Below are 23,375 nucleotides of genomic sequence, written 5' to 3'. Positions count from 1 at the left end.
GTTATTTCATTTCAAGAATGTGCTTTTCATTTATGGTTTACTATCTAGTTGTATTTTGCTAATATGGGGCATTAACATCTATCTTTCAGGTCATGCAGAAGGATTTTGCATGATGTGTATAATGCAAGACCATATTACCCAGGCACTCAATAATCCTGGGGATGTTATTAAACCCATGTTTGTCATCAATGAGATGCAGCGTAAGTATCAACCCAGAGAAGTATTCTCAAGCAAGGTAGTCAAGGTAGTCTTTTCCTGAGATGAGGGCTAATACGGTTGCCTAAGGGATCTCCTTATCTCAGTCTCCTGGGTAGCTGGGACTACGGGTATGTACTGCCATGCCTGGCTTTTAGCTTAATGGCCTACATGATTTTTTAAAAATCCCAAAGTTTATTACAAAATAAACTACAAGTATTTTATTGTACATGGATAAGTACTTTTTTTTAAGACAGGGTCTTGCTATGTAGTACAGACTGCCCTTAAACTCACTTATGTAACCCAGGCTGGCCTCAAACTCAAGGTGATGCTCCCACCTCACTGTTCTGGTGCTGAGGTTATAGTTGTGTGCCACCATACCCAGCTGATATGTGTTTAATTAATAATGTGTAATAAAATATTCACTATATAAGCTATTTTTGAAATTCTAGAGATGACAATATAATAAAGAAGACTGGGCCAGGGATATAGCTCAGTGGCACAGCACCTGCCTGGCAAGGACAAGGTCCTGAGTTTGATTCCTGGTATCCAAACAAACAAAAAAGAAGACCATAGTTTAATATGAGCAAATTTTACATGATTTAAAACTCAGTTTGTTAATAAAATCATTTACAGAGGCTTTTGCTCAGATAGTTAGATTTCTGTAACTTGCATATTGTCCCACAGGATTCTTTAAAAGATTTATATTTAGTTTTAATTTGGTAAATTTTGTACTATACAAGAATTGTCAAAATAGAGGTAAATATGCTTTTATTAAAAAATTTGTACTCAGAGTCTAACTAAATTTGTGAACAAGCTTCACTTTTTTCTATTTTAAATTTCTAAATAGGTTATATGATATTTTCTCATGTATTTTTGATGTGGCCACCACAATCTGCTCCCCTGAGGGTGTCACTGCATAGCCCAGGATGCCTCAGACTCTGAGATCCTCCTCCCTCAGCCTGGGATTACAGGCTTGCACCACCACACCAGACTCTGGGTGCTTTTTGTATTCACTTTTACATCATTTTAATTAGCCAACTTGTAGTAAAAATGCTCACAGATAAAAAATTATTTTCACTGTTAATCTAGTATCTAGTTTGGGTAATTTTAGAGATACATAATTATATAATGATAAACTATAATCCTTTTGTCTTAAAACCTGCTAAAGACTAAAGATTAAATTGATCTTTAGCATTATTGGTGGACCAGAGTAGACAGTGAAGAAATCTTTAAAACATATGGCAAAATTTTGCCCAAGACAGGTTTTGATTATTTTAATTACTTACATATTTATTTTTTTAGACACACATATATAGCAGGCATGAATAATAACCTAGTCTTTAGGAAAGTGACATTACTCTGAATGTGTGCACACATACAGTTAAATCATGGAATTGCTATTTATATAGGTCAAAACTGGTGGAATATTGGCAATTTTATATGATATAAGCTAGAATATATTTATGTTCTTATATATATAAAACTCAGTGTCTAACAGATTTTGTGTAATTCATACACTTTTGCCATTGTTTTATGTATAATTTTTAAAAATACTTGCTTCTTGCAACTGCTGAGTCATTTAGCAGGATTGAAATGAGAATGTAATTCGTCCTGTGGTCATTGGTATGGGACTGAATAGGTTAGATATTTGTGTTCCGCGTAGGGTCTCTCACGGATTTGAGAGTCATATTCCCCATGGATGCACTAACCTAACATTTTGGATGAACTTGTGTGGGTAGAACGATGTTGACTGCATTCACGTGAACTGTGTTAACCTGGTAGAGAGTCATTCCACGGCTGCTCCTGGACTCGGGAACTGCAGCTCCGGGGCCTTGGTGAAAGTGCGCGGTGCTTGAGTGAGCGTTACTTTCTCATTCCGTGTAGTTATTTGGGTTTTCTGAGTAACGTAAGATGTAACTTGGCAGCCCTGGCATTTAATATATAATGATAATGCCCTGTCTTTACTTAAAACCTACAGGAATAGCCAGCCACTTCCAAATTGGCGAGCAAGAAGATGCCCATGAGTTTCTTCAGCACACGGTTGACGCCATGCAAGAAGCGTGCCTCAGTGGCAGCAACGAGTGAGCACACAGCATTTCTTCAGTTTACACCTCTGCCTTGTTATGCCTGTGTTTATGTTGGGTACACTTACTAGGCAAGCACTTGAGCTGCTGAGCTAAATCCTCGGCCCCAATTCGCACTATTTTAAAATGACTGAAAGTTAAAAAGATGTCCTTACTATCACAATTGGAATTTCTTCAATTATAGATGTCAGGAAATGAACATTGGTTTCGCTGTTCTTAATTTCCATGTCGGCACGCTCTGGCAGGTCTAAAAGTCCCTGCTTCTAATTGTGCCAGGCATTTTCTCTGTTGAGCTCCAGACTAATAAGTGTTTCCTGCCTCCCCTCTCTCTCCCTGTCAATGTCCAGTTCTTGTGGCTTCTCCTAAAATCTAAATGCAGACCCAAGAGAAAGACGGGCGAGATCCTTGTGTAACACTCCTAACCCACCCGCTACTGCCCACACACCCGGTACAGGGAGCTCCCTTTGCATTCCTCTCCCTGTCCAGGGCTTCCCCGTCTGGACAATGACAGACTCTGCCTTCCCTTCCTTCCCCAAGCCCACGTGGGGTCACAGGGCTGCTGAGGGCGTCTTCCTCCTGCTGCTTTGCTTGAGAGCCAAATTCCTGTCTTGATTTCAAAGTCCCTCCATAATTTAGCTCCTTCCGTCCTCCTCCCCAGATTGTCACTGTGCGCCACCAGGCAGGGCCAACCTCTGATACCACACAGACTGGTCTTTTATTTTCTGTCTCTCCTCTCTAAATTCTTATTCTTTTATAAATATACATGCTTTTAAAATCTAGTTAGAGCATCCAAAATTTTGCAGAATTCTTACATCACTGTTTTGTCTTTTTCAGGTTAGACAGACACACCCAGGCCACCACACTAATTTGCCAGGTGTTCGGGGGATACCTGAGATCTAGAGGTGAGTTTTTGTTCACAAGTTGATAAAGTGGCACACGCATGTGGTATTAGAATGAAAACTGTGGAAATAAGGAAAAGCAGAGACTCCCTCCTCCTCCCTGGAGCAGCCCCTGTACCAGTTCCTAGTCTCTCCTCCTGGTAGTTTCTTATTCATCAGCACGCTGAGAGCCGACTGTGGAGTAGTTGTGTTTTGCCTTAACATGAGTAGCAATCTTTCTACTTGAGCACACACAGGTCTGACGGGCTGTTCCACAGCTGCAGTGGCGCCCATTTGTCTTACTCCCCCATCGATGGATATTTAGCTTGCTGTTCTGTTGTCACCATCATTGCCTTATATGAACACCACCCATGTGCTCACGCTTTTGTGTCTGTGTAACAGTGTGCATGGTATTAGAATTTATTTTCTTCCAGCGCAAAATGGCAAGAATTAGAATTTATATCCTAAGCTGTATTTTAAATTTTAATACGAACCCGCTGTCATTCTAAGAGATCATACCAGTTTATATTCCACCCAGAAGTGTACAAGGGGCCAAATTCATAAGATCTTTTCCTGCACTGTGTAGAAGATTAACTTTTTTCCCAGTGCAGTAGGAGAAAAGTTATACTCTTCTTTTTCTTTGAAATAGTATTTGTATTCTGTAATTTTAATACTTGAGGCTGTCATAATGATTACACTTTGCTTATCTTTTATTTTTATTTCAGTCCAATGTTTAAATTGCAAGGGTGTCTCAGATACCTTTGATCCATATCTGGATATTACCTTGGAGATAAAGGTAAATTTAATAATTTTAATGGTGGTCAAGTTTTAAATCTTTGTTATCCTTTAACTTTTCACTTAAGTAAATCTTAATAAAACCAAGGCTTTAGCTGGGTTTGGTGCTGTATGCCTGTAATCCTAGCACTTTGGAGGCTGAGGCAGAAGGAGCACAGTGAGTTTGAGGCCAGCCTGGCCCACAAAGTGAGTTCAGGGGCAGCCTGAACCATATAGTGAAATTCTGCCTGGAAAAGACCAAAAAAGAAAACTAGGGCTTTACTTTTTCTTTTTTCTTTTTTCTTTTTTTCCAGCTTTTTGAGGCAGTCTCACTATGTGGTCCAGGCTAATCTCGAACTCACTATGTAGCCTAGATTGGCCTCAAATTTGTGGAAATCCTCCTACCTCAGTCTTACAAATACTGGGATTACAGGCACATGGCACCATACTTGGCTATAAAACCAGGTTTTGTATACCTATATTAGCAAACCTTAGATAGTTCTTATTGCTTAGAAATTGTTTTACATCTTACATTTTCTGAACTATATTTTTGAGCTTTTATTTTTCTGATTACAGGTATAATGTATGCTTATAATGAAAAAGATAAATATTGCAGATATATGTAAAGCCTACCCTTCATGATTAATGCTCTTTTTTTTTTTTAAATTTTATTTAAGGAGAAAAGAAAAAAAAAGCAGGGAAAGGGTACAAGTTATACAGATTTACAGAAAAAAAATTGAACAGTAGGAAATCACTAGTTAATGGATTACATATTGTCATCTTACAAATAATTGTTCAAGTCACAAAATTAAAGCTTGTAAAGTGGACATTCCATCAACAATACTGCAAACAGTTCTGTTCATTGATCCAATAAAACTCTGTGATATCATTTTCTATCTTATACACTTAAATATACATGCAGTTATATAGTTTGGAGCACTTTCTTTTCCTCTCTTTTGTACCATGACTATTACACATTTTGGGTTTCATTGCTCCCACGGTTCTTATTACTTTTTTGGAAGAGAGTAAAACCAAATGTGACATAACAGAACAGAATCGGTCAAGTCAAAAGGGTGGACATAATAGATAATGTAAAAACATAATACAAGGTGATCAACAATGGTTACTATAATGCCTCCCGCTATCTCTAATAGAATTGCCTATATCGTTAGTTATAATACAATTGAACAAAACAGTGAAGAATAAAACCAACAAAACCAAAACATTGGAGACATTGTAGGTCTTCAAAAGTAGATAAAAGTCAACAAGAATGGGCGTCATAATGAATCTCATTATCTTCACAGCTGATGCCTAAACTTTCGAACCTGATACTATCCAGCAAAACAGAATAGGGGAACATCAGTTAAAAACCAGATGGTGAGAGTAATACAGGGCTTTAAATCAAGGTAATGAAAAGTCAAAGTGGGTTACTATAATATATCCTGCTATTTTTTTCCTTTAATTAAAAGGATAAAGATAAAAAAGTAAATAATGGAGTGGAGATTGAGATAAAAGAGGGCATAACAACGAAACAGCGCAGATCAAAACATAACCATTTAAGCAGAATAGTGTTTCACCACCAGATAATCCTAACCTAAAAGTAGTTACCATATTGTCTTTCTTTGAAATCCTTGAGTACAACTTCGTATACTGTAGCATTAAGTATATCAAAACAATGTAAAACCATTCAAGAGAATGACAGCATTACAGAGTATTGAGAATCGACTAACAGAAAATGAATAATGGTTTCTGTATAATCTCCTTGTCTTTACAAGGTTTTTGCTTATACTATCGTACATAATAAAATCCAGTAAGATACAACCTATTTAGACTATTGGAGACAGAAGGACAAAAGCTAGATGAGACTTCAAAACAAGATGATACTAAATCAGTATTACCTATTAAGATGTCATTTTCTCCAAAATAGCTGTTCCTGTCATCCAATCTTCTCTGCCTCATTTCTATTGAGCTCTTTTTCTGTCTGTAGCTGTCAGTTTGTCTTCTTCATTTTGTTCTCTGTTCCATTCGTTGTGGCCTCTCTGCCATTATTTCTGGATTCTTTGTATTTTTCTTTTTTTAGAATATCCTGCAATACTCTCTGTAGAGTTGAATTGGTGGTTGCAAATTCCCCCAGTTCCTCTTTATCCTGGAAGCACCTTGTTTTTCCATCAATTTCCAGGGACAGTTGTGCAGGATATCTCAATCTTGGCTGGAGATTATTATCTTTCAAAGCTTGAATTATTTCCCCCCACGCTCTTCGTGATTTGATGGTTTGTGCAGAGAAATCTGCTGTAATTCTGATGGGTGTTCCCTTGTAAGTGGTCTGTTTCTTGTCTCTTACAGCTTTTAATATTCTGTTCTTGTATTGAATTTCTGGAATTTTTATTATTATATGCCTGGGTGTTGCTCTGTTTGGGTTGTAGGTAGCTGGGGTCCTGTATGCCTCATATATCTGAGTATCTTTACCTTTTGCTAAATTAGGAAAATTCTCCTGGATTATTTCTGTGAGTAGCTTTTGTAGTTCACTTGTTTGTGTCCCTACTTCTTCTTTTATGTTCTTAATCCTTAAGTTATGGATCCTCTTATCATCTTCTTGTCTTTGTATTATTGCTGTTTGTTTCTTTGTTATTTTTAAGAAGTTTTTCATTTCATTCTCCCATATTACAAGTCTGCCCTCCAGTTCAGATAGTCTGTCCTTAGTTTCTTTCAAGCTGTTATGCCAGTCTTCTATAGACTTCTTGGTATCTTGGTAGTCCCTTTGAACCTGCTTCACGTATTCTATGGTTTCTCTGTTTTCTCCATCAAACAATTCTCCCTTTTTTTTCTGTTCTTCCATTCCACCGCCTGTTTTTTCTTGGGTGGTACTTAGCATTTCTCTAACTATTCTGCATACTTCTAGCTTCAGGTCGTTGATAACTTCATTCCTGAATTGGTCTATGAGGCTCTCTATATGGTGCCTTATGTATATTGGTGCGGTGTCTGCTATTGCCTGTTTCTCAGAATTGGGGGCCGAGGAGCCTTTCTTGTTGCTGCCTCTTCCCATGCTGCCTCTTCTTCTCTGTTCCTTATATATGCAAGCTTATATAAGAGGCCCAGCTTCTCTCCCAGTCAGCCACAGCCTGATCGAATTGCGCCAGTTAGGTGTTCCCGCTCACCGCTGCGCACCAGGGAGTTACGGACCAGGCAGCCTACGTGTCTCCCCTCCCGGCCACCGTCAGGCTCTGGGATCTGGGTTGGGACAGCCTACCAGGTCCGCCGGCAGCGTCACGCAGGCCAGGCGCTTTTCACCAATTCCGCCCGAGAGGGGGATGTGTGGCTGGAGTTGCCACCACGCCCTGCTCCCGCAGGACTGCTTGGGCCCAGAAAGTCCTCCGCTGGAGTCAAACTGTGGTAGAGTGTCAGCTTCTCTCACTCACCTCACCACAAGTCAGTGCACGCCTCCCTGCCGTTCGCAGATTGCCGTTCTCAGAGCTTCTGCGCGTCTCTCTCCTTGCTGAGCCACTGTAGAGGCAGCCAGTCACCACGCGGCAGGAAACCCAAATCGCGGCTTACAATGGCGCGGGGTCCAGCCTCCACACCGAGGCTTTTCTGTTCCTGTTTTAGCACCAGGAATGCATTCCAAGTTGGTTTCTCTCAGCCCAGTTCGTTCCTGAGTCAGCAGAGCATATCTCCACCTGCTTATGTCTCCTTAGTCCGCACCATTCCTGGCTTCTGAGCCAAGTCTTTCAGAGAGCCTCCGGTAGTTGCTGTTATCTGTCCACCATGTTCTCCCGGAAGTCTGATTAATGCTCTTAATCATTTGATATACACTGCACCAGAATAGATTAGATACTAATTATAAAAATAAGGTTATGAACAGGGCACAATGAGGCATGTCGATAGTCCCAGGACTCTGGAAGGCTCAAGCAGGTGGATCACAAGTTTGAACCCAGCCGGGCAACTTAGTGAAACACTGTTTGAAATAAAAATAAGAAAAGGGCTTGGAAGTTAGCTCCGTATGAAAGCCCTGGGATAGATCCCCAGTATTTCAAAAAGAGAAAAAAAGAAACTAGACCTTTGTCTACCACCATGCACTAAAGTTAAAATGGATCAAAGATATAAATATTAAAACAGAAACACTAAATCTACTGGAAGAGAAAATAGGTAGAAATCTCAAAGACAAACATGTTGGCAGACATCTCAAAAACAAAACCCAGACTGTTTGGGAAACACTACAAATGGGATCTAAAATGGGAATAAACAAATGGGATCTAATCTTATTAAAAGTCTTTGCACAGCAAAAGGAATCACCAACAGAGTGAAAATACAACCCACAGAGTGGGAAAATCTATTAGTCAGCTGTCTCTTAGACGAAAGACATATACCTAAAATATATAAAGAATTGAAAAAAATTAGACCCCACAAATTCAAACACCCAATCCAAAAATGGACATCTGAGATGAATACACATGTCTCAGATGAAGAAATACAAATAGCAAATAAATATATGAAAAATGTTCAACATCATTGGTCATTCAAGAGATGCAAATTAAAACAGCACCCCATCTCTCCCCAGATAAAATGACATCATCAAGAAATCAGCCAATAACAAATGCTGGAGGGGCTGTGGGGAAAGGAACTCTTCTCCACTGTTGGTGGGAGTGTAGACTTCTGTAACCACTGTGGAAATCAGTGAGGAGATTCCTCATAAAACTAAGACTAGAGGTCCCATTTGATCCAGCTACTCTTCTTCTGAGTGTCTTCCCAGAAGAATTAAAAACGTCATACCACAGTGATATATGTGCACCTGTTTGTTTCCAAAATTAGGAAATTGGAAACAACTCAAATGCTTATTAAGGAATGGACAAAAAAGATGTGGCACTTTTATACAATATAGTACTACTGAGCCATAAAGAAGGATAAGCTTGAGACTTTAAAGAACAATAGATGCAACACGAGTGAAATAAATCAGACTGGCATTGCAACCATCATAGTGTCTCCCTAGTGAGAGAAACTGAAAGAATAAGTGAGATCCAAAATGTACACTAGCTGTCGTGACATGGGAAGAAACTGTTTAAAGGGAAGAGAAAATGTGGTGGGGGAAAGGAGAGAAGGAGGAAGGGGAAATGTATACACACAGACACAAGATAGTTAGGACAGTCACACTACTAATTTCTCTTAGTGCACTGAAAAGACAGGTTTGTGTTTGTACTACTTGATCAGTTTTTCATTGTATTCTTTTCTTATATTCTATTTCTTGCAATCTGAGCTACTACTTTGAAGATGACGACAAGCAATGTATTAACCATTGTTACTCTCCTGTTGTCTTGTTTGAAATTTTGTATCAGTGTTTTTATTGATTTTTCTCTTTAATTTTTTTAAAAGACAATTTTTAAAAAGCGATCATGCCTTTGTCTTTTTGTCCACTTGCTGTGTTCATGTCCATCTACTTGGAGGCCTTCCTCATGAGCGTGTTTGGGCAGTTGGTGGTGGCCAGTAGGTGGCCATAGCTCCTTGTTGATTTCCACTTTTACAGTATTCTAAGTAAAGCTGCACGAGCCACCTCCTCACGTACTTTTGTTCACTTTAATCTGCTTGTTTTTAATTGGGGTGGGGGACAATTTTGGGGGGATTGGCATTGGAGATTGAACCCAGAGCCCCCCACTGCCACTTAGCTCCATTCTCAGCCCATTAAAAAGAAAAAAATTTTTTTAAATTGGACCTAAGTTGCTGAGGCTGGACCCAAACTTACAGTCCTCCTGCCTCAGTCTCCCAAGTAGCTGGGAGCTCGGCCACACACACCCATAAAAACATTGTTTTCATAAAATTCTCTTTGTTTCTCCGAGTCTCCTGCTTGCTTGCTCTCTCATAAACCACGACAGCGCGTGGTGACGTGCTTTTGATGATTTTTTCCTCCCAGGGTGCTCGGACTATCAATGAGGCGCTGGCGCAGTTTGTGAAGCCGGAACAGCTGGATGGAGAAAACTGCTACCAGTGTAGCAAGTATGACGGGGCGACTTGCAGTCCCTGACTTGGCTGCTCCAGTTGGGGTGACAGGGAGCCCTGGTTTTAAAGAGCAGGCGTGTTTGAATGGCCGCTAGGTGGCCTTAGCTTCTGGTGCCCTCTGGGAGATCCTGGCCATCTGTGCCCCGTAGGCCGGAACTGGTGCCCGCACTGTCTCAGGATGGGCAGCTCTGTGCCCAGGGAATAGTGCTGCCACCCTGGGTGCCTCAGAGCTGCCACAACATCTGCTCAGCAGCATCTTCCTTGATTCCTGTCAGACAAGACTGGAGGGAGGTACGGTGGGGTTCCCTCCTCCCCCAGAAGAGCTGAGGATCTTTCTCACAGTGGGTACCGTGGGGTGGGGTAGTGTTGGCTGCAAGCCTCTAATCTACATTACTCAGTGATACATTTCCCCAGGCAATCAAGACAGTCTGTTTTGTAAATTGCTGTTTGATATGTTTTAAGTAGATTTCCACTTTATAGTCAGGTGATACAGGTATCTCTATATTAAAGAATTTTTTAGCATCAAGTATTTAGTATTTGGGGGAAGATGGTGCTTTTCTCACCAAGAGTAGAGATTTTTCCTGACACTCTTCATCTTTTTTTTTCCTTTTGTATCTGGGCAGAGCTTTGCTTTCACAGAATTATACCAGCATAAAACATCAATTCATTTTCAGTTTTTGAGTTGAGTTAACCTATTCTTTTTTCTGCAGTGCTGGGGGTTGAACTCAGGGCTTTATGCGTACTTGACAAGCATCCCACCTCTGAGCCACGCCCTCAAATGAGTTAATGTGGTTTTCACATCATCAGTGCCCTGTGCATCCCACTGTTTCAGATTTCTGCTTTTTTTCCTGTCATCCTGCTAGGCAATTTCCCCAAGTTTTGTATTTTGTTTTGTTTATATTTTTGTTTTTGAGACAGGATCTCTCTGTAGTTGAGACTGCCCTTGAACTCACCATGTAGTCCAGGCTGACCTAAAACTCATGGTGATCCTCCTGCCTCAGCCTCCCAAGTGCTGAGATTATAGGTGTGTGCCACCATGCCTGGCTAACCACAGTATTTTAAAATATTTTTACTTTTTTTTAGAGAAAGTGATGTCCCTCATTTATTATCCTTGTTTGGGAATCTTAAATTAGGGTGCTTCAGAGAAATAGCAAGCTAAAGACTAAAATGTAAAAAAAAATCCACACATTAATCTTAATCTTTTTTGTTTCTGTTTATTTCAAGGTGCAAAACCATGGTTACGGCTTCAAAGAATTTTACCATACATCAGTCATCTAACGTTCTTATACTTTCTCTAAAACGTTTTTCAAATTCCACTGGTGGGAAAATTGCTAAGGTGTGTAGATGCTGTTATTAATGACCTTTTATGTGGAGCGACCACTTAAGTGCTAGTAGCTGTTAAGGATTACTAAATTACCTAACTGAACAATTTTGTTGATTGGCTTTCTGAGCCTTTCTTACATTGCTTAACAGAAAAGAAGTCAAAGAATTAAGAGTTTGGTCTGTGTGCCTATGAGTACATGTGTTTTTACTGTACCCTGTCTAGTGATAAAATTGGGAACGCGTCTCTGTGTTTGGGCTTCATAGTCAGTTCTTTGGTATCCAAGGTAATGAGTGGATACAGAGAGCTTGTACAGTTTGAAACCCGAAGAGGATTTCTTCACTAAATCTTTCCTCTCTTTTATTTTCTTGTTTACTGTTTTCCGATTTTTTCACTTACACTGAATTTTCCTCTTTTCTTCCCACTTACTAAAGGTTGAAAGTGGTCAAAATTCACCAGCAAAGCTGGGCATGGTGCACTCAGGAAACTAAGGCAGGAGGATTAGGAGTTTGGGGCCATGCTGGACCATATAGCGAGGTTAAAGCCAACCTGGCCTACATTGTGAAGTCTCATTTCAGAAACAAATTAAAAATGTGGTGACACAGAAGAGAAATAACTAATATGTTCTTAAATTATTTGAGGTTGCCTGGCATGGAGACATATGCCTGTAATCCCAACACTAGGGAGGCTGAGGCAGGAAGACTGCTGTAAGTTCAAGGTCAGCCTAGGCTACATAGTGATTTCAAGGCAGGCCTGAACTACATAGTAAGACTCTGTCTCAAAATACAAAAGCAACTAATTAAAATTAAAATAATTGGTGGTGACTGTCCAGAGTTGTCATTTTGTGACTTTTGCATCTCATGGATTTGAAGAATTCACTTAATATGGATCCTTACTTGTTTAAGGAAAATAAAGACACACACCTTAGCTACAGTTAGATCAGGGATCCTCCAGGCTGTGTCCTCTGAAATGTGATTCAGTGTACTGGGTTTCTGTTGGAACATCCCTGTGTTGTGTTGTACAGGTCTCCTGGGACACCCTAAATAACCCACCCCTGAGTATGTGGGGCCTTCTGTGCCTTTAGAAGTGACATTCCTTTCTCCTCTGTCCATTTCTGTTTAGGATGTGAAATACCCTGAATATCTCGACATTAGGCCATTCACGTCACAGCCAAATGGAGAACCTATTGTATACACTTTGTATGCAGTACTGATCCACGCAGGATATAACTGCCGTGTGGGCCATTATTTATGTCACGTAAAAGTAAGCCATGTAGACAGCAAGCACTACTGTTCTTTGGGGGGGAAGGTGGGAGTTTCACAATTAAAGTGTGAATGCTTCTTTTTCTTATTCTTTTTATTCTGTCCTTGTTAACTAACAAAATCTGAAGTTTGTCTCTTACTGGCTGTCTTTTGCAGGCTAGCAATGGCCTGTGGTACCAGATGAATGACTCCAAGGTATCTCCCAGTGATACTGAATCTGTGCTAAGCCAGCAAGCCTACGTACTATTTTATATAAGGTACTGTCATGAAAAAAAGCTACCAAATGTTCTGCAATGTTATTTGTTTTCATCTCACCTACATTAAATTCAGTTTTGAGATTTTTTGTTTTTGTTTTTTTGGTGGCACTGAGAATTGATTTCAGAAACTTGCACTTGCCAGGCAGGCGCTTATACCACTGAGCCCTTGAGTTACTTTTTGAAGACCGGAGTTTAAGGTTTACGCTGCCACGTGTGTGGAAAGTCAGGAGGCCACTTCTGAGCACGGATTGTGAGCCGACGTTAGCATCCAGCTCTTTGGCACTCAGTGCCAGAGGCCAAGACAGAGAAAGTTGACCACTGAGGGAGTGGAGTGGCTTATGCTGCTGGCAGCAAACGGAGTGGACCTGGAGATGTGGAGGCCATGGGCAGAGGGCTGGGGAAGGGAGCTCTGAGCACCCTGCATGGTCCCACCCAGCACCTCCCCAGTGCTGAGCACAATGCTAGTTAGGCATTGGCCTGGGCTGGGACCAGCAGTTGGGTTGATCCTGCTGCAGCTGCAAACTGACTCACAAATTCCACTTTTGGAAAAAAAAATTTTTGATATGTACTCCATGTTGTTCCCGCCTCCCTTTTAGTCATGCTGGGAATAAAACCCAGAGCCACAAGCAAGCTAGGCAGACGCTACCACTGAGCCACACCACATCCTCCAAGGTATCCCTTTTAAACATGGTAGCTTCAAGTTAAGAATGCCCTGAAATGCTCAACAACAGCAGAATGATGAATTGAAATTTTATGCAGTTAAGATTTTTTTCTTTCCTTTCTTTTTTGAGACAGTGTCTTGCTATGTTGCCCATCGCCTGCTAGGAGTGATTGTTATAAACCTTTTTTAATGCCTTAGGAAAGTGGTGACTGTATGTGGAGGAAAAGCAGTTTGAAATATTAAACACTGGTGTTGAGTGAAAGATGGGAGATTATCTATCCAATCAAAGGGGAACTATTGGGGGGGATACCATGGTTTTTTCCTATTTTTGGACACTGTAAGTTTTCTACAATGGTATATATTTTTAATTTATAAACACAAGCAGAAAAGTATCCTGATAGAAGCAGCATCAGAATAGAGTTTAAAAATACCATTTCCTTTACCCAGCTACCCTTGTGTCCTGAGCTGAGCACTCACACTGACCTACACCCCGAAAGCAGCTAGTGCGGCCTATGGCTCCATGCAGTGTGACTGGAATCGGTGCCTTTGCCATCAGTGACTTCCAGAGGGACTGAGTCTGTATGTAAATCTGTCTCTACTAAGATGCCCTCCATCACCCTAAACCCTCTCATTCTTTGTCCCTAGGACCAATGATGTGAAAAGTGGGAGTGAATTTGCTAGGCATCCCACATATCACCGCTGCCAGTCCTCTCCCCACCGGGTCACCAGTCCTCGGGGCATCGGTAACAAGCAGGCTGCAGCAGAGCTTCCTGGACCACAGCTTCCCCCTCACACGGTGAAGGTAACACCTCAGAGGTGGCCTCTGATTTTACCTCACTCTAAGGGTCTGTCCTCAAACCTTCAGGCTAACATTCCAGTGATTGTCATGTCCTGTCTAAACCTGGATTGCTTGTCAAAAAGTTCATTCAGGTCCTTTGTTTTGAAATATTAAATGTTTGTTTATAGGAATATGTTTTGTTTTGCCTTGCTTTGTTTTGTTTCTCCCTCTAATATAAAAAGGATAGAAATACATGTTAAGACTCATACATGTGTAGAATCTATAAACAGTTTATGAGAACTTATGACACATGATGAAAGAAACACATACTTTGAAGAAAAAGAGACACTAAAATATCCAGTGCTGATCCTGGAGTGTCATGTGAAACCCAGCAATAGTATTATTCTTTGTCCAGAGTGATATTAGCCTGCTTGGGTTTATTCAATCTCAACATAATTGAATATGGATAAATGCATGTATAAGTGTATAAGATTAATAACCATATTTCTAAGTTTTTGTTGGATAGTTGAACACTACTGGTTACAATCTCACTGTTTGAATCCCTACTTTATGTGTTCTACTTTAGTATTCTGAATGACTATTTGTAAGAAGACAATCTGTAATCATCAACTAGTAATTTCTTACTGTTTATTTTTTTCTTTGAAATTATATATTATTTCTACCTGCTTTCTGTTTTGTTTAGTCTTTCTTTAAATTAAATTTTAAAAAAGAGACACTACAGTACCCAGTACTGATCATGGAGTGTCATGATGTGAAATCCAGCAATATTATTATTCTTTGTTCAGAATGATTTTAACCTGCTTTAGTTTGTTTTAATCTAGACATAAATGAAGATATGGATAACTGCATGTATGTTTAAGTGTATAGGATTGACAACCATCTTACTAAGGTTTTGTTGGACAGCTGAACAGAACTGTTTGAGGTCTTGCTGTTTGAATTCCCCATTTACATGTTCCATTTTTTGTATCTTGAACAACTATTTGTAAAACAACAATATGTAAATATCAACTAGTGATTTCTTACTGTTTATTTTTTTCTCTTAACTATGTATTATTTCTACCTATTTTCTGTTCTGTTTAGTCTTTCTTTAAATAAAATTTTTTAAAAACCCCAAAATACTAAATTTATGAGAATCTCAGCATAGAAGTAAACAGGAACAGCTGGTGTGAGTGTATTAAAGGTGACACCCATTGTGGACTAGGCCCCTACTCAGGGGTCAGATAGGTTTTAACCCATGTTAGACATCAGGAAAGTGATCCTGTTAAAAGGACACCTTATGTCCACATAGCTGTCTTAGGACTGTGCTGTTTCTCCATCTGCTGTCCCCAAGGGAACATGCCCATGTGCCTATGTGGTCAAGAGGCCTGATGTGGTCCTCAGGGCAGGACCTGCCCTCCAGAGTTGCCGGGACCCCACGCCCAGACCATTTGCAGCTTGAACTACATGAGGTCACTGCTGCTGTCAGGTTTTACAGTGTCTTGGGTTTTACAGTCTATGCTGGACTATGTAGTGAGTTTACAGCCAGCCTGGCCTACAAACTGAAGTCCTGTTTCAAAAAACAAATTTAAAAACACAGTGAGTTTGAGTTTGAGTTTGGCTTATCAGATTATCTAGTCGAATGCTTGTTTTGGTAGATATTAGGCTCTGTTTCAGTTAAATGCTTTTGTAAGCTGGTCTGCTAGCCAGCGTCTGAATGGGGCTCTGCTTCAGAGTGACACGGGGACTGGAAAACCAGAAAGTATGCACCTAAAGGAAGAGGCAGGTGTAACTGACTTTTTAAGAGTTGTTTTTGTTTTTGTTTATTTGAAGACAGCATCAAATTCAGATATTTAAGAGAACACTGACAAAGCCAAACACCATTTGTCTGTGAACCAGCTGTTGCATGTGTTGTCACAGGGCTTCAGTGGTAGTCAGGGAACTTGGAGCAACAGAGCTGCATGAGTACAATGCTGAGGCATCACTGGGCGGCGGCGGCAGCCGTGACCTCACATGCAGTCCTGAAGCGGCCTTTCCTCCTGCCCGTGTACTTTCTCCCTTGCTTGAAGGCCACAAAGCTGGCTTTATTTCTGTCTGCATAGTGGTAGCCTCTGGGAAAGCCAGCCGAGGAGAATGTATGTGAACTCATGTCAGGAGGGCTGTGTTCTGACAGACACTGTGTGTCCCATGTGTGGATTAACCAGAAAATTAGGGCCTGAGAAAGGTGCACATGGGCAGAGCAGATGAAAGAGAGGGGCTGTGTTCAAGATTTGTGTAACTTGTCAGTCACAAGAGCAAAGGGAGTCTGTGGGCCAGAGCAGGCCCTGATTCTGCAGTGCTGACCTGGCTGTGGCTTTCTTCCTTGCAGAATTCACCCCACGCCAATGGGACCAGGCCAGGGAATGACCCACCAAGGAGTTCCACGTCAAGTCCCAGTGGAAGTCCCAGAGTCAAGAGGTGTGGTCCTGTTAATATGACTACTTCTATCCAAAACTGGTCAGTTAACAGCCCCCGAGATTCCAGAACACCCTGAGAAACAAAAAAATCACCATCAGAATCATAATAAGCTGTCTGTTCACTAAGCCCAATCTATCTATCTATCTATCTATCTATTTGAAAAATAACCTATTGGATATGTTAATTTGCCTTTGAGGAGAGTGAGAAAGCTGTCTGTGACTGCTTGTCGTTTTCCTCTGTGTCGCCTGCCCTGGCCAGCAGTGCCCTTGCACACCTCTGAATCCGACCCATGCGCTTTCCCATTTCATTTTTTTAATGATGAATGAGTATGTGAAGGGAAAACTGAGTTTAGAGAAAGAGGGGTCCCAGTACTGTCATGAAGCATGTATTTTCTAAAGGCTTCTCTAGAAATTTGAAGTTAAATTCACAGAAAATATAATTTGTCCCCATATTCAATTTTAGCAAAAATCAATATATTCACCTACCTGTAACATAACTCAGGAATAAGAGGAAAGGAGTTTGAAATTCAGGCGTGGTTGCTTCGTGTGCAAACTGCAGGTGAAACCACTGCTGCAGGTCTCTGCATCAGGTGGCAGCCGCCTGCCCGCAGGTTCACCGTGTAACCGTTCAGCATAAACGCTGCCTCCAGATTTGCCATCTGCGCTGTCGGGCTGCGGTGGTGACTGACTTTTGGTGAAGTTCCAGCCGCATCACGGTGTGACCATTCCTCAGTTTACACGGTTGTTGGATTCCTGGGGAGTGTAGTGTCCGTGAAAACTGTGGCAGTAACACGACTGGCATTTTCACCCATGGGTGTGAGGACGTGCAGGGGAGGAGCCTCCTCCTGGCACTGCGCAGCCCAGATGGCCCCTGAGACCCTGAGTCAGGGTGCAGAACTGTTAAGAGTGAAGAGGCAGAGAACGCTCACTCCCACTTGACCTTAAGATAGAGCAGCGGGGCTGCGCTGTCATTTCACAGTGGTCTTCCCTGGTTTCTTTCCTAACCCACCCTGGTCCCCAAATTCAGTGTGCAAGAGAGTAATTACACATTTGTGTAAATGAGGCCCTGTAGGTACTGCAGCCAAGCACGCCTTCCTTTGCGTGTGGCCCCAAGAACCCCGCTTCTACTCTCAGGACAACTAACTTCCCCGTGGGGACTGGGGACAAGTTATCTCCTCACTGAAGAGCCGAGATCCAGGCGGGTGATTGATTGCTTCCTGGCAGCTGGCAGCTAACCTTGAGAGTGTGTCAGAAGCTTCCCAGGTGCCAACGGCAGCCTGCAGTTCCTGCAGAAGGTTTCCCCAGAGCCTCAGTGAGTCCCTGTTTTCCACGATTCAAGGAGCTGTTGGCTCTGTCTGGAAATAGCTGCTCTGCTTCTGAGGCTCCAAGAGGAAAAAGGGAGCCAGAAAAGTCAGCAGTCCGTGATTCGGCTGTTTGTTTAGACCAATTTTTAAGAATTAGACATGCATCTGGAAATAGGAAAAGTTTAGAGGTGCAGAATTATTATTGGTGAAAAACAGGATTGATGGGCTGGGGGTTTAGCTCAGCAGCATAAGTGCCTGCCTTGCAAGCAGGCAGTCGTGAGTTCAATCCCTGGTACCGATAAAAAAAAAAAAAAAAAAGAAAAACAGGATTGATATAAATTTTATTTTTAATTAATAAGAAAATTTGCTGTCTAGAGATGATAGCCTGATAGTGACTTGTGGCCAGCTATATTTAAAGTGATAAAATATTTAGTAAATATAAGCCATGGCAAAACCTGTATAGCAGTCATGCTAACTATTGACTTGTGTCTTTCTTTTGGCTGGGGTGCAGTCCACCTACAACAGGGCAGAGTCCATCAGGGGACCTCGTCTTGGAGCCTGAGGCTGGCAGCCCCATTGCTGGTTCCCCCAAGAAACTGGACAGGATGAGTCTATGCAGCAAATTTAAGGAGGCTTTGCTGCCCCCTGGCAGCAGCCTCACATCTACCAAAGAGGTTACCTCAGAAAACAGCTCAGCCAAACCTGATGAGTTTTTGTGTATCGTAAACAGCACGGGGGCAGATGTACTTCCCGAACCCTGTGGCACTGATAAGGGAACACAGGACAGCAGTGAAACCACCCAGGAGGACAAAGTGTTGCTACCTGAGAGCCTGCAGGACTCTGGTCCAGCAGAGACAGTGGAGCAGCTGAGCCCAGCTTCCTCCACACATCCAGAAGGTGGATGGGAGCCTGAACTCTCGGTTTCCCTTAGTGGAGACCTGTGTAGTGACACAGAGGCCCTGTCCTGGAGCGCAGATGAATCTGCTGATGCACTGCCCTCTGCTCAGCCACATAGGACCTCAGGTGCCCATCCTGAAGGGGATCCTGGACACAGTCATGGGGAGAGGTGTGACAAAGATAAAGCCTGCCAGAAGGTTCCGAATTGCCCTCCAGTTAAAGGGAAAATCGGCAGCCTTAAGAAAATTAACAGAGGACATTACTGTAACCATCGAGACCGCTCCTCCAGTGGGGAACATGTGCAGAAAAGTCGGAGTGGGAGTCGGAGTCAGAGCAGGACTGGGGGTCATTGGCATAGAAAGCGGCACTCCTACACCAGAAAGCACAGCAAACAGGAAGGCCACGCCGCTGTGCAGCCCCGCAGCAGGAGCCGGCACCCTCTGTGCTGTGGGGAGTCAGTCAGTCCTGGCAAGCGCTGCAATCTGGGAAGGTACAGCTGCCACCACTCCCGAACCAGGAGAGGGGCTGAGCAGGACTGGAGCCGATATCACCGCTCAGCCAGCGAGCACTCCTGGCTCCCAGAGAAGTGTGACCCCAAGAAGATGTGGTGGGACCGGTGCAGGTATTACCCTGACAGGTACACTCCATATGCAGGCAGGAAGCCCAGTGTGAAGGGACCACATAAGGACTCCTCCCCGGCCAGGAAGGGCTGGGAGCCTCCTGCCCGGGTGAGGGAGCGGACCCACTTCCACAGCCCTTGCACAGGTGCTGCACCCCCTTTCCCTCTGCACCCCAAGCGCTACTCCCAGGAAAAAGCAGCCTTTGGAGCTGATGACAGTGGCTGTGGCCTGTCTGATCAGTTTTATGAACACAAAAGCATGAAGTCACGCAAATGCAGGTATGAGAATACAAAAAGTAATGACAGTCATGAGGAAAAGAAAGCCCACAGGAGCCTGCCCAAAGACCTGGAGGAGCCTAAGGCGAAGAAGCACAAAAGGTCAAAGAAGAAGAAGAAATCTAAAGACCAACACCAGGAGCGTGACCACAGGTGAGGGCGGGCTCTCCCAGCGGAGTCTGAATTCCTCACCTCTGTGGGTTTTGAGACTTCAGTTTCCGCACATTTCTAAAATGGTGCAGCTTTCAAGCTCTGTCTTACTTCATGTGTCATAAAATGTCTCACTTTGCCACTCTCAGGTAATGCTTTATAACTCTCCTAGGAGTAAATGTGAGCTCTGTAGAGGGAACTTGGGGATCTCTCACTTCAAGATTGGTGGTCAGGTGTAGTTACATTTTTATATCTGCTATTTTTTTCAAACTAGTGACTACCCAGTCAGCAGAAAATGGGGGGCCATAGTTCTGCTGATATTTGGCTGCCTGCCTAGAGTGGAGGTCTGAAGGCATCATTATTTTCTTGGCCTTTATCTCTAATTCTCAATCTGAAACCTAAATGTCTTTGTACTTTTAAAATGCTAAATAGGTAGTTGGTTTGTGTGTGTGGTGTGGTGTGGTATATGTGGTGTGGTGTGTGTCGTGTGTGTATGTGGTGTGTTGTATGTGGTGCTGGGGATGAAATCCACAGCCTTATGTTCATGAGGCAAGTGCTCTAACCAGTGAGCCACACACCCAGCCCCAGCAACTGCCTTAAACTGACTGGTTCAAAGCAAGATGAGTGAGCATGAATGGAATCCCATGTATTCTAGTTGACTTCTTTTAAAATTAATCCTAGCAAAAGGTTGCCAACAGCCATATGTAAATAGGCAATGGTTAGGAAAAGGAATCAGCTCACAAGTCTCTCCCTCCTCTATGGCTGAGGCACATGGCAGAATGTCCTTCCTTCCTTCTTTTGGCCACTGATTCCAGGAGATGTCACTTAAGTCCTCCAGGTCATGTTCTGGCTGACAGCCCCAGCACCACAGAAGGGTATGTGCCAGGAGCGGAGCTAAAGTTGCTGAATTTCTGGCCCTGGGCTTTAAAAATCACTACGGGGGAAAGTAGAGAACCCATTTTTAACTAGATAAGCATTTACCTGAGCCCAAACATTGAACGTCCTCAGTACGTGGTCACGACAGTGCCAGGTGCTGTCTGAGGTGGTGCTGGTGTTTGGGTTGCTAATTTCTGGCTGCTGCTTCTGCAGGCATCAGCTAGATCCAGATGTTCAAGGAGTATACTCCAAAGCTGACCTCTACAGACACAAAAAGAAGAAAAAGAAAAAGAAGAGGCACCCAAGGAACTCAGAAAACTCTGAAAAAGAACCAGGACTGTACCTGCTGAAGGCCTCCAGCCATGGGAACATCAGCTATTTCGAGAGACCCAAGGGCAGCTACCTGCTCACCGATGGCCTGGCCATGGAGGACACTGGATCTTTCCCAAAGAAGAGCCACATGTTGGAGTATAGCCTAGGTAAGAGGACATTCTTAGAACTGAGAAGAGAAAAACTCTGACAAGGTTTTTGAAGTGGTGACTGACACACAGAGACGAAACCTGAGGTGGCCTGAAGGGTGCGCGAGTGACACAGGCTCCTGCCTCATCTTTCTCGACTCACAGGCCCCTAGTGACTCATTGTCTCTGTGTAGTTTGGGTGCCTGACACTGATCCCTAGCACCAAAGGATGGTTACGGGAAGTGGAATTTATGACCCTGGAATTTAGGCACTCTGGGTGTCTGATCATGTGCTCCCAAGACAGAACTTTTGTGTTCTTCATACACAACATTTGTGTTTTTCATACATTTTTGGAAGCGATGCTTTTGCAGTGTTTGCTTTACTCTCCTGATTCCTTAAAGCATCCAGAATGTATCCTAGCTCATAATTTGATGATCTGGGCCATTAGAAATCTTAGTGGTCTCCTCTGCCAGGGATGCCTTTGAGGCTCCTGGCCTGCTATCCCACTCTGGGCTCCCGGGCATCTCGGATTTCTGTGTGTAGACTGCTATTTGTGCTCTGATTGCAGTGGGGCAGCCCCTCCCCCTTTGTGACTGGTTCCCTGAGGAGGAGGCCTGAGAAGCTTGTTAAGAGTGAAAGTGACGGGAGTTGGGGCCGGGCACAGGTTGACAAGCTGCGTCTCGAAGGCCAAAGCCGGCCCTGTGCCTGTCGCTCATCACCTGTGAGTAAGAATGGCTTTCGTGTTTTCAAAACTTCCAAAGAGCAGCAGCACTTTGCTTCCCCTGAACGATGTGTGAAATCCAAATGTCAGTGTCTGTAGACTTTGGCTGAAGCGTGCAGTGGTCTGTGTGAGGTTGGTGCTCCTGACAGAGGTGAGTAGTCACCGCTGAGACCTCACAGCCCACCACACTCAGTGTGTGTCACCTGGCCCTTCACAGGGAAGAAACTTAGCCAGGCCCTGCCCTAGACACTGAGGGGCACTTTCTTGAGTGAAGGCCATGCACATCAGTGCAGGGATTATGGCACATCACCTCGGTTGCCCCGAGGCCTTTTGGGTCCTCAGTGGTTGAAATGTGTTCTCTTGGGGAGGCCCAGGCAGGGCCAGGCTCCTGCCTTCCGCAGACCGGGATCTGTGTGCAGCTCTGACAGTTGTGAAGAGAAGCAGGCTCCAGGAAGGCTGAGGCCACCACAGGGAGCACGGCAGACTCACTGCTGCTGCCAGGACTGGAGGGAGGCAGTGCGGCATTTGCTCTTCGCCTTAAGAAATTATTTACATGCGCAGAGTGGTTTCACATTAACATTTCAGCGATTTGCAGAGGGGATGGGTGTTTCTGACCTCTGTGTGCTACCTGAGGATCAGGTAGTGACACAGATCTGGTCTGTGTGTTGGGCAGGGTTCCCACATTGTCAGAATCCCTCATGCTGGCAGAGCAGGTCATGCTAGAGCCACCCATCTGGGGACAGCAGCCTCCACAGTGTTGGCATGGCATTCAGGGCTGAATCCACTCAGCCACTGCAGGTGCTGCAGTCAGGTCGTGTCTGAGTGGTGGCCCATTCTGTCCCCAGTGCAGGAGCACTGATGACTGGTTTGCAGCCAGCACTTCTGCCAGGAGCACAGACCAAGGGCCCTTGGACTCCGGGCCTCCTGAGAGGGGGCCTGGCTGAGGCCAGCACTCTGCCATCTTCTGTGCACTTGTGCTCCTGTGTCCTGACCTTTGACCACTCACCCTTCTCCTGCAAACCCCTGACCTCTGGCTCCATTCAAATCCAGTTAATCTCTTTGGCCCTGGCCTGAAGTCCCTTCTGACCTCCTGTGATAACTCAGCAGTGTGATGGGGCAGGTGTGGCCTGTCCCCTAGCCCCAGCCTCTGGGGCATCTTCCATGGGACCAGAGGCCCTCATCTTCATGGGAACTCACTTTCCTCTCAGGAGGACCTTTGCAGCAGGGGCAGTGCCAGCCTGCACTCGCTCAGCCTGATGTGAGACTGATCACAGGCAGCCAGTGTTAAATTACAAGAAAACTAAGTCTAACTGTAACCACATAATGCATACTCAGAGCACAGATACCACAAATTGTACAAAGTCATTAAAAGGTTTCCTAACCTTTGTCTTCTAGGTGATGGAAAGCTTAGCCTGAAAACAAA

At 43.4% G+C, this 23,375-nt stretch overlaps 1 protein-coding gene across 1 annotated transcript in view; it reads left to right on the top strand.

The window, feature by feature from the left end:
• Window positions 1-21,849, top strand: part of LOC100723179 (ubiquitin carboxyl-terminal hydrolase 42-like) — a 32,934-nt gene extending 11,085 nt beyond the window's left edge. Inside the window, 14 exon segments of the mRNA XM_013152563.2 lie at window positions 90-200; window positions 2,177-2,279; window positions 3,117-3,184; window positions 3,886-3,956; window positions 9,834-9,916; window positions 11,144-11,255; window positions 12,363-12,503; window positions 12,659-12,759; window positions 14,066-14,222; window positions 16,564-16,700; window positions 16,702-16,764; window positions 18,467-19,900; window positions 20,987-21,252; window positions 21,800-21,849. Coding sequence (XP_013008017.2) covers window positions 90-200; window positions 2,177-2,279; window positions 3,117-3,184; window positions 3,886-3,956; window positions 9,834-9,916; window positions 11,144-11,255; window positions 12,363-12,503; window positions 12,659-12,759; window positions 14,066-14,222; window positions 16,564-16,700; window positions 16,702-16,764; window positions 18,467-19,900; window positions 20,987-21,252; window positions 21,800-21,849 — 2,897 coding nt within the window.
• Window positions 21,850-23,375: the final 1,526 nt, after the last annotated feature.

This window comes from Cavia porcellus, unplaced genomic scaffold (assembly GCF_034190915.1).
Source record: "Cavia porcellus strain 051 isolate PalLab524CR breed Dunkin Hartley unplaced genomic scaffold, mCavPor4.1 scaffold_23, whole genome shotgun sequence".
In the NCBI taxonomy this organism is placed as follows: Eukaryota; Metazoa; Chordata; class Mammalia; order Rodentia; family Caviidae; genus Cavia; species Cavia porcellus.
The sequence above is the reverse complement of the archived record's forward strand: the minus strand, read 5'-3'. Positions and strand labels throughout refer to the sequence as shown.